This window comes from Micropterus dolomieu, linkage group LG09 (genome assembly GCF_021292245.1).
Source record: "Micropterus dolomieu isolate WLL.071019.BEF.003 ecotype Adirondacks linkage group LG09, ASM2129224v1, whole genome shotgun sequence".
In the NCBI taxonomy this organism is placed as follows: domain Eukaryota; kingdom Metazoa; phylum Chordata; class Actinopteri; order Centrarchiformes; family Centrarchidae; genus Micropterus; species Micropterus dolomieu.
The window spans coordinates 29705706-29717274 of NC_060158.1; the positions used below are offsets into that span (position 1 = coordinate 29705706).

General features: G+C 40.9%; 2 protein-coding genes across 4 annotated transcripts in view; both read right to left on the reverse strand.

The window, feature by feature from the left end:
• LOC123976309 (ankyrin repeat and MYND domain-containing protein 2-like) overlaps window positions 1-11569 on the reverse strand; it is an 817726-nt gene that overhangs the window by 603710 nt on the left and 202447 nt on the right. The window lies entirely within an intron of this gene.
• Window positions 1-11569, reverse strand: part of vars2 (valyl-tRNA synthetase 2, mitochondrial) — a 39828-nt gene that overhangs the window by 27123 nt on the left and 1136 nt on the right. For all 3 annotated transcript variants that reach the window (XM_046058336.1, XM_046058335.1, XM_046058337.1), the window contains exons 2-11: window positions 11311-11514; window positions 6172-6253; window positions 5996-6096; window positions 5364-5485; window positions 5168-5234; window positions 3860-3957; window positions 3680-3761; window positions 2711-2830; window positions 216-324; window positions 21-109 (exon numbers count right to left, since the gene is read on the reverse strand). In XM_046058336.1, coding sequence (XP_045914292.1) covers window positions 21-109; window positions 216-324; window positions 2711-2830; window positions 3680-3761; window positions 3860-3957; window positions 5168-5234; window positions 5364-5485; window positions 5996-6096; window positions 6172-6253; window positions 11311-11505 — 1065 coding nt within the window. In that variant the 5' untranslated portion in view covers window positions 11506-11514. The remainder of the gene's footprint in view (window positions 1-20; window positions 110-215; window positions 325-2710; window positions 2831-3679; window positions 3762-3859; window positions 3958-5167; window positions 5235-5363; window positions 5486-5995; window positions 6097-6171; window positions 6254-11310; window positions 11515-11569) is intronic.

Here is an 11569-nt window from a genome sequence, read left to right on the forward strand (position 1 = left end):
AATCAAAAATTGGTACTAGCCTGATATCGAAGATCATCAGGATGAACAGCTATAGCCACATCTCCCAGCATAGTCTCAGGACGGGTGGTGGACACTTCCACCTCTCCATCTAATATAGAAGGAAAAATGGCAGGAATGGATATCATAAAAAAATATAAAACAGAACAACCCCAAGAACAATATGTATAACTTTCTAGACATTAACAAATACTCACCATGGCCTTCTATAGGGTATGCAAAGGTAAGCATTGTCCCAAACTCGACCTTGTTTTCATAACCAGGAATAGACAACATGGTCTGCTCAGACAGCTCCTTTGAGTCAACCTGACGGCAAATCCACAACTTTAAAGTTGACATCCATAGAACTTTTATGTTACTGCAAAGACCAAGATCATGCACAGATTAAAATGAATAATGCTAAAAAAAAAAGCACAACAGGTGGACAAAATTGGATAAAAGCTAAGAAATGCGTCAATGTGAGAATATCATTTTTGTTTTATGAGGGGTGCTAGGATACCGGTCAACCTGCTGTTGATGAAAACCTTGTCTTGTTTACCAAGGCATCAACAGCTGTGGCAATAGAGATGGACTATGTTTACCAGCTGGAAATGTGATTCTAATACTGCACCGCTGTGCAAAAAGGGCCAGCAACAGCTTTTTTGTTTATGGAAACTTGCTAAATTCCAGATTGACAAGACTCCAATGACTCTGTTCTACAGAGCGTTCATTGAATCTATTTTTTCATCTGCTAGAATGGCAACCTTGGTACCAAAGAGAAAAATGCCCTGGCTAGGATTGTTAAAGTGGCCAGTAAGATAGTGGGAGTTCAGTTCAGCAGTCTGAAAGATATGTTTATTAAGCAGGTGCTTACAAAAACAAAGGCCATCCGCTCAGAGAGTGCCCATTCCCTTAACTCTGAGTATGCATTGTTACCATCTGGGCTGTGCTAAAAGGCGTTGTTAAAGACGATAACGGAGGGGGAGGTGAAGGTGTAGAGGGGTTTTGTTGATGAGAATGATGATGATAACAACAACTACAGAGTTTGAGGCAATTGTGTTTTCATTGGTTTTAAAATTTTTGTTTACCATGTTGTTACCATTGTTTATTTTCTGAGTTTAGCAATCTCATAGAAATCCCACCTCTGAACTTCGCTTATGAGCTCTACCAGCATGCACCTGGAGGTTCAATACCAGGTTCAGTCCAGGGAATGACTGCTTAAGGAGCTGCTGCTTTAATAAATCACTTGCTAAAAACACACAGATTGCAGCCACAAACTCTAGGAAGCCTGCAGCACACATCTGTGCAATGCCATTTTCTTCTTCTTCTTCTGTGAGGACAGCTGCATTCCAATGCGGACTAGGGTGAGTTATAAAAATGACAAACCCTGGTTTACAGCTAAACTCAGACAGCTGAGGTTGGAAAAGGAGGAGGCTTTTAGGAGTGGTGACAGGGCGTTAAAGTACATCTTTAGCAAGGAGGTGCGAGTAGCTAAACGACTGTACTCAGAGAGACTAAAAAAACAGTTCTCTGCAAACGACTGTCTGGAGGGGGTTCAGACAGATCACAAACTATAAACTCAAAGTCCCCCACTCCATAAACGATTCTCGCCTGGCAAATGAGCTGAACCAGTTCCACTGCCACTTTGAGAGTCAATCGGACACCATCCCCCGTGATGGTGCGGAGGAGTCCGCACCATCTGAGCGGAGAAGTCCGATCAGCTTCAGTCTCAGTCCACCACTTCTTCCCCTCCCTCCTCAGAGCTGGCCAGCTCCACCCCCTCCCCTCCTCTCTCCATCAAAGAGAGGGAAGTCAATGGTCTTTTCAGGAGGCAGAAACCCTGCAAAGCAGGTGGGCCAGACTCTGTCTCCCCATCCACCCTGAAGCACTGTGCTGATCAGCTGTCTCCGGTGTTCACAGACATTTTTAACACCTCACTGGAGACATGCCATGTGCCAGCCTGCTTCAAAGCCTCCACCATCATCCCTGTCCCCAAAAAACAAAGGACCACAGGACTAAAGGACTTCAGACCCGTCGCCCTGACCTCTGTGGTTAGTCACAAACAGATTTTATATTTGAAGGGTGACAGCGTTCCTTGACCCAGGCTGTTCTACATGCTGCCCAAAATTCATAAGACTCCTGCGAGTTGGAGCAAACCTCATGAGATCCCTCAAGGACGTCCTACTGTGTCTGACTGTAGCAGCGAGACCTACTATACAGCTGAGTTTACTGATCATTTCCTAAATCCTCTCTTGATCTTGCATGCCAGTTATATCAAAGACACCTATGATTTTGTTGAAAGAATTAAGCAGATTCGCATCCCCTTTAAGGCATTCCTCTTCAGTAAATCTGTAAACTTCTATGTTTTAAAACTGTAATTCGTTTAGATTAATTTGTAGAGATTAATTTTCATATTGACATTAAATCTGTTTCTGTTTTAAAAACTGAAAATTCAAACATTGATTTTAAGCTTTATATTTAATGGACTATCCTTAGAAATGGATACAAATATTTTAACTTAGCTATTAATCAGATATACAACTCTTCAAGTCCTAATCACTGCCTAGAATGATGAGAATAGCTTTCGGATGTTGAGCGAGGGGGGGCCACAGCTCCATGGAAAAGGAGGAGCCATTTACATCCCTTATATGTGGTTTTCCATTACTTTGTCCACCTGTGGTATTTACTGTACACCCATGTTATGCTGTTTTACCTCTATGTCAGAGATGGCAGATTGCAGAGCACAGCTCCAGTTAACTAAACCCTCTGAGCGATAGATGAGACCAGAGTCACACAGCCTGACAAAGGCCTCAGTCACAGCCCTGCTGAAGCCCTGAAATGAAATATAAAACATCTCAACCAGTACAAACAGTTCAAAGGTGTGTATTTGTTTCACTTTAATATAAAAACTTACTCATCACTCCTTATAGCCTGTGATAAATTTCAATATACTGAAGCATACAAAAGGAAAGCTCACATAATATGTACTGTACCCTCTGTGTACTATTCTGTGTAGTATTTGAAAATGTCTAACTCTTGACATTCACATTTGATATATGGTAGAAAACTAAATATTGATGTGACACACACAGATGAGTGAGGGAGTGAGTAAGTCTGCAGGAATATACATGTGTCATTTTGAGCACAAGCGGGAATAATAAAAGGAAAAGTACTATAATGCAGCATATTATTACTATTATTAGTCATACCGAATTAAAGCAGGGCGTAATAACCGGTGTCAGAAAAGAAGCAAAAGTATTTATTAGTGAAAGAATATCCAACGGCCACTGTAAATTCTTCTTTGATTATTTAAGCATTGGTTCTATCTCAAAATACCTCTCCTGGCCTGTACTTTATCCTCACATATAAATCAATGCATTAATAATCAAACAGTGTCTAATTTATGTTATGTGCAGTGTATAAAATTGGACAGAATTTTTTTACATTAACTTTTAATCCATGCTTTAATTTAGTGGGTATAAATAACAAATGACTTATGATGACTCAGAAGTCTTATTATTCCCATGAACAAATATTTTTTAGAACATATGGTCCACAAGTGAAACGCCGTTCGAATCATTTGCAACAATTATTTTAAACTTCTACACATACAGGTTTTCAACCAACTTTTTGCAGGTACCATAATACAGTAAGTCAGTAAGGTATGTGACGGCAGACTTACTGGATCCATAGTGAAACACGCTCTGCTCCAGTCCAGAGAAGCTCCGAGTGTCCTCAGCTGGTAGTAGATCGCTTCTCCTTTCCTAGGACACACAGGGACAAAAGGGTTCACCTCACTGAAGCCAACATCATGTAGACCAAATAGTAGATGAGAAGTGATGATGTTAACGTGAAGACTCACTCGTTCTTCCATTTCCACACCTCCCGTAGAAACTCTTGCCTGGTCAAGTCCTGTCTGCCCTTCCCTTCTTCCCTCAGCAGTCTCCTCTCCACCACTGTCTACACACACAAGTTGATGCATGGTTCAAAAGTAGCTTATACAATTACTTCGTGATGACATTTTTTAAGGTTGTCTAAAAAAATCTGTCGTAGATATGATACGAAGCTGATATAAATCCGGAACGTGAACTTAATTTACCTCATAATAACGAAACAACAATTATTATGCTTCTCCCACACTTTCTAGGTTGTCCTACGGAGCTTTTTATTTCCATGGCTCTGAGAGATGTCTTTTATATGAAGGTCCTGTCTTAAGATCAGTTTTCTTAAGTACTAATCTGTATATGAAAACAATTACATACTGGTTCTGGAGGAAGCTTTCCAAAGTGTGAAAAAATAACACATCTCGACTTGAGCATAGAGACTACACACTTTATGTGATACATCTTTCAAATTATTTTTTGTTTGTATAAAAAGAAGACAGAACAGAACAGGTATGGTCTATGTTTGCATGCATGGACAGATGTCTGTCACAATGTCCTCTTTACTACAACTGGAAGACACAAGAGTCTGAAAATTTCAAATCCTACACATGAAGGCTACAAACAAACAATACTCAAATCGCAACTGATACTCAGATTGGTACATCATCTGATGACTTCTAGTGACTTATTGAACCACAACCTTCCATTGAAAAGAGTTGGCAACACTGATCTTCACTGTTTGCAGGGGACAAGACCGTTCAAGCTATCAAATCCAGTAACATTACTGTCATCAGCGGAACCAACAGGTAGCAAAATTAAAAATGGCAAATAAAGGACAGGTTCACATTTTTTCAAGTCTATCTTCATACAATACCCACATGCCCATATGTACATTGTAACTGTTATTGGTTACTGGCTGTAAAAAAAATCTCCTAATGCAGTTCCAATGTAAGTGATGAAGGACATAATCCACTATCCCCATTCTGTGCAAAAATTAATTCTGAAGTTCAGCTGAATAGTAGCTAATATGAAGTGTCAGCAGTCTGAGTTAGTCAATTCAATTGGGTATCTTCCAAAGCTACAGACCAACGAGGACTGTGGATTTTGTCCCCCTTGCACTGGGACTATGTAAGGAGTGGACAGGAAAAACATATAAAGCCACAAATAACCGTTTTAACTTACATATGGTTATGTAAAAATTGTTCTGAGGGAGAACTGAGAAAATGAGCCTTTCCTTTAAATCACAAACTGTCATAGAAGAGGAAGAAGAGAAGATGATGTCATACCTGTGTTGCAATACCCGCATGGTCACAACCAGGGACCCACAATACTCTGTAGCCCTGCATCCTCCTCCTGATGGATTAAAAATTCATATATTACTGCTCCATCAAAAGATATGCCTTCTGAAACAGTCTAACTCAATTCTTTACTAGCGACAATTACTTTGCACAACATTCTGTATTTCTGATTCTAATGTGTTACCATCGAACCAGAGAGTCTTCTACAGCTACAGTTAGAGCATGGCCCAGGTGCAGAGTACCAGTCACGTTTGGTGGAGGGATACACAGAGAGAAGGTCTGATCCACAGCGTGAGATAACCTCTCCTGATGGACATGACAGTAGGACATTTTAAAGTTTGAAATGCAGCTAATTAGTCATCACTATTTATTTATTTATTATCTATTTATTTATTTGCGTTTTGTTTTTTGTAACTTTCATATACAACCTTTTTTGTCATTGTCATTTGTGTCATATGTGTTTGTGTGTGTATGCTTAAGCTTCATGCGTGTATGTCATATGTCAGCTTGATGCCTGGGGCTGGGTTAACAGGAAAGAATGGAACTTCTGGTTTGATGTTTATTTGTATTGTTCCACACTGATATTCAAGAAATAAATCTTGTAAAGAGAAATTTCAGCTAGACATTAAAGATTCTGTAACATTAAACACAATTGCTATGTTTTATTTAATTTTACTTATAAGAAAGGCTGTATTCAAGTGACATGAAAGTTATTTTTGAATAACCTTATATCTGAGGCCATTACTTTAGTTTATGAACAGCAGCTTTATTCAAGAAGTTATAGTTTAATGTGTTGTTCTGCTCTAAAATCCTCACATGTTGCTCTGGACTGAAGAATCCTTCTTTCTCCCACCACTGATACCAGCTGGACTCCACATATTCTGGACTGTACGAGGATGGGAACAGCGAGCTGGTATCTGCAAAGACATAAAAACTCTTCTAAGTCTGCAGAGACAACAGGTAGGCAAGCTGATGCTGGAAAATGCAATCACCTTTCTTTGACCCGGGAGATGTTTGAGCAGTGTACACTATCTTCTGCTTCTCATTCCATTTCACTGCTTTATCTTCAGTAGTCTGGAAACAAAAAATATCAAAGTACAGAGTACAAACAGGGCTAAGTCAATTGTCAAGAGTTTTTTCTATACCATTTATTCTATAGTAACAACGTATTTAATACATCTGGGTTGAAGGTTAGACAGTGTGGGCAATATCACAAATTAGTGGACAAAATTGCTTTATGCCAATTTAAAGTGATTATATGATTATTTGCATCAACGTGATGAAGAACTGATTTGTCATGTATTCATTAGGCAAAACAGATATGCTTGTCTAGTAATTTTATCCATTCTCTATTAATTTACAATATCAATATAGTAATATAAAATATATATACTGAGCTATAGGAGTATATCCACATTGCCCACTCCTAACCACAGACCCCCAATCTGGGGCTAGTATGATGAGTATGATTTCCTAAAAATGTAACAACATTCTGTTTTGGTTGTTTAATGTGAAGGTTTGGGCAAAAACATGAGGACACAGACACAAAGCTATGGAATGCCATAATAAACAGACATAAAAAGATAATCAAATTCTTACAAATATCAATATTCTGCTTGCTTTAACAGATAGGTATGTACATGTACAAAAATGACACCACCGCTTTGGAGTTTGAAGATAATAATGCTGTTTTTAGAAATCTGTAAGGTGAGGAGTTTTTGACTACTAGTAAGAAGAGCTGACTGATATGAGAGTTTGATATTTGAGGATTTTAAAATCCGATATACCAGCTGGTCTTTTTCCTGTGTCATATTTGTGCAAATGACACAATCTACAATCTTTCCAGACCGTACGAGTTAGCAGGAGCAGAACTGGACCACAGCATAGATAGTATGTAAATATTAAACTGTATTACAAATTACCTCTTTTAAGCTGCTTCCCTTATGGCTGATCCTGTTGCTGTGATGAGGTCAACTATCAGCAGCTGCTGTGCTGTGATGGCAAAGTTTAATCCTTTGTCATTTACTTATCAGAACCCTGCGCCAACAAGCTGACGACAAACCAACAAGTACCCAAGCCCCAGAGAAGGAGCAACGGGATTAGTAAACGGTAGAATGCAGCGCAACCAGCGGAACTTACAATGTTACGGTGGTTGTTGTGTTTATCCTATACGCTGTATAAAAAGATGTAGCCGCAGTGTTTCTGGTTAACAGTACCGTTCTGGGCAGGTGACAGGTGTGTTTACGGTGTTTGTGTTTTCTGAGAGAACACAGCGTGGATAAAGTCACAACTGATGGCGTGTTAGTATGTTAATATTACGTAAACATATGGATAAAACATTTATAGACAACCGCAGATCGAAACAAATGATTAGTGTATTCACCCGGGAGTCAAATTTACATATCTGCCAATCACAGCTGTAGCCCATAAATACCTGTGACTACTACAGAGTCATTTGACCTAGTAGTGAGTGCTGATTGTATCTTTTCACACTGAAGACAAAATATGGTGATGGTGTTTCTATTGTTGCTGGTTCTTTTAAAACAAAAATCAAACAAATCTCAGAACTGTTTTACTTAAATTCCACCAGCATGTCCACATCCCCACCAGAGGAACAAACACGTCTACATCAATATTCCTGGCAGCTACAAAGCCCTCCCCCGTCCTAATTTTGGTTTATCAGACCATATTTCTCTGCTTCTTCAGCCCACTTACACCCAGCTGATTAAAAGGGTCAAGCCAATAATTTAAACAGTGAAAGTGTGGACAGGTGAATCTACAGCAGCTCTGCAGGACTGTTTTGGGAGCACAGATTCGAGTATGTTCAGAGAGGCCGCCACCCAGCAGAGCCACATCAACCTTAAGGATACATCATCAGAGACATCATACATCAGCAAATGTGTTGATGATTTGGTGATCACAAGACGATAAAATCATTCCCCAATCAGAAGGCCTGGATGAATGGAGAGGCGAGGGCTCTATTCAGAGCCAAAAAGCTGCTTTTCGGTCGGGTGATCAAGAAGCTTACAGCACCGCCAGAGCGACACTGAAAGCTGGCATCAAGGAGGCAAAGCGGAGACATCAGCAGAGACTGGAGAGAGACCTCAACACCAACAACACTAAAGATATGTGGCAGGCCATCAAAAACATCAGAGGCGACAAAAGCAGGAGCTCCCCCAGCATGTGTGAGGCCACATTACCAGATGAACTTAACACCTTTTACGCCCGCTGTGATCTCCTCAACAAGAAGTCAGCTGTAAAGTCTACTCCACATCCAGAGGACCGGCCATGTGTCCACAGCAGATGTGAGGAGAGTCCTGTTGAGAGTTAATAAGTACATCAGCTGAGCCAGATAACATTCCTGGCCGTGTACTAAAAACCTGAGCCAATCAGCTGGTTGATATTATTACTGACATTTTCAACATCTCACTGTCTCAGGAGAGGGTTCCAACCTGCTTCAAAACAGCCACCATCGTTACTGGACCTAAAAATTCTGCAGTGTCTAGTCTGAACGACTACCACCCTGTGGCTCTCACCCCCATTCTGATGAAGTGCTTTGAGAAACTGGTTCTTCAGCACATAAAGAACAACATCCCAGCCTGGACCCTCACCAGTTTGCTTTCAGAACCAACAGATCCACAGAGGATGCCATCTCCAATGCCCTCCACTCAGCCCTCACACACCTTGAGAAAAACAACACCTACATCAGAATGCTGTTTGTGGATTTCAGCTCAGCATTCAACACAATCTCCCCATGAAACTGATCAGCAAACTCCGGGTTTAAATACAACACTCTACAACTGGATATTGGACTTCCTCACAAACAGACCCCAGTCAGTTCGGCTTGGCGGACTCACCTCCTCCACTCTAGTGCTCAACACGGGAGCCCCCCAGGACTGTGTGCTCAGCCCGCTCCTGACTGCGTTCCCCGACATGAAGAGAACTCTGTTGTGAAGTTTGTGGGTGACACCACCATCAATGGCCGGATTTCAAACAACAATAATACTTCATATTGGTAGGAAATTGATAATCTTGCTGAGTGGTGTTCAGAGAACAACCTACTGCTCAATGTCAGCAAAACCAAGGAGCTGATCATTGATTTTAGGAAGAAGGAGATAAAGACACACACTCCTGTCTACATCAGTGGTGCTGATGTGGAGCAGCTGAATAGTTTCAGGTTCCTGGGAATCAGGATCACAGAGAACCTGACATGGTCGTCTCACATCTCCACGCTGATGAAGAAAGCTCAAAAACTTGAACTCAGAAGCTTAAGAAGGCCAAATTCCCACACCAAGTTCTTGTCAGCTTTTACAGAGGAGCAATAGAAAGCATCCTGACTGGAAACATCACTAACTGGCATGGGATGTGCACAGCCCAGGACCGGAGGGCTCTTCAGCGGGTGATTAAAACTGCGCAGAAGATCATTGGCACCCATGTCCCGAGCATCAGTGATATCGGTGAGGTGAGGTGCCTGCAGAGCCCAAAGGACACTAAAGGACAGTACCCACCCAGCCACAGCCTGTTCACCCTGCTGCCTTCTGGGAAGAGATATAGAGGTTTCAGCTGCAACACCACCAGACTGCAGAGCAGATTTTTCCCCCAAACTATCAGACTAGCTAGAAGCTATATAAACTCTGATTCATCCTCAGCACTGCTCCAGTGATTATAGTTTATTTCTGTTTACCATTTTTATAATTGCTTCTATATTAATGTATATTGTCTGCTATGTAGCAGAAGGGAGTTACTAGGGCTGCAGCTAACGATGATTTTAGTACTCGAAGCTTCTACATATTATTTCATCAATTCATGCATTGTTTGCTTGCTGCTTTACCAACACAAACATCACCCGAATGCGACAACTTACTAATGTGCAGCTCTCCGATACCCGTTTAACTCATCACTGTGACGTTACAACACAAATTCACGGGCCAACCAGGAGGAGAACAGCAACCGCAGGCGTTTACATTTTCAGATGAGGATTGTGGCTAGCCCTCAACTCAACAATCAGTCATGATTTCAGTTAAATGCTAAAGTTGCTGTTACTTCGTCTGTGGTCCGCTGACAGAACACCGGCTGCTTTCTGATCAGGTGCCATCGTGCTGTTGCCGAGGCGACATAAGTTTCGTTTTACGTGGACCGACTGTAACATTACCAAGTTGTTGTTTTCTTTAGCTTGAAATAATACCATATTTGGACACTTTCTTCTTCATCCCTTTTCTCTCTCTCTCTCTCTCTCTCTCTCTCTCTCTCTCTCTCTAACTGAACGCCAGTCAGTTGTGACTGTAGTCAGTTATGTACAGAATGCCTCATATGGAAGAAACTTTAAATTTTTCATACAAATGTTCATTGAAGAATGAGTCCACATCTCACAAAGGCAACAAATTGCTACCTTGGTTTGACATACTTTCTATAAATCGGATTCTGTTAATGTTAGAGCCCCTCAAATTTGATTTAACATTAATCAAACACTGAATTAATGGAAATGTCCAACATAAATAATTTCGCAGACTCCCGAGGAACCCCAAACCACCCATTTGCATTTTTTTTCCATTTTCAAGGGCCAGTAATGAAAAATATGACATCTGCTTGTACATTTAGGATTTATATGTTTGAAGATAATGAACCCTTAAAGTGGCTTCCCGCCTGAGATGTTTTTTAGGGTACAGAAATGACTAAATTCTCAGGGGCAAAAATCTAACCTCCATCTGATCTGACACGGTGTTCCTTTAACAGTCTTGCTACTTCAATTTTGACTGAATTTGTCACAAATTTGTTTGGAAATGACAGAGAAAGCCGTTTACCTATCAGGAATTGTCTAATGAAATACGCTAGCAAGTTGCATAATGGGATGTGTAGGATCCAGTGTTATAGGTGCTTCACCCATTCCAGTTGCTGTTGTACCTCTTTATCATGCCTACATTTATGGGTAAAGTACTAACCCAATATTACCCTAGGATTACTCATGAACTCCAGACTTTTCACGTAAGGGATACACCAGAATTGACAGGTCATAAATGAAACACACTGTTATTATCGCTTTAATATTCTTTCCTTATGAACCTGTTGGATGAAGACGTTAGACTACATGTTTAGCTTAGGATGGACATGTTAATTGCCTCTTCCCTACTTACACTATGCTGACTTGACAGTATGGCCTCTTCTCGCTCTCGTCTACGCCTCTGTTTCTCAGCTTGGGGCCGTGGAGTGGAGTTTGACTTCGATGAAGAGAAGGACGCCGGGTTTCGTGGGTTGCTGGAACAGAGTCGGGCTGCTCCTCTTCCTGCCAGCCTCAGGACACGACCTGCCCTCCACATCCTCAGTAACATCCTACACAACTAACAAACACAGAGAACCACAGTCAGGTCATATAAAAAGGTTTATCTGCGATGA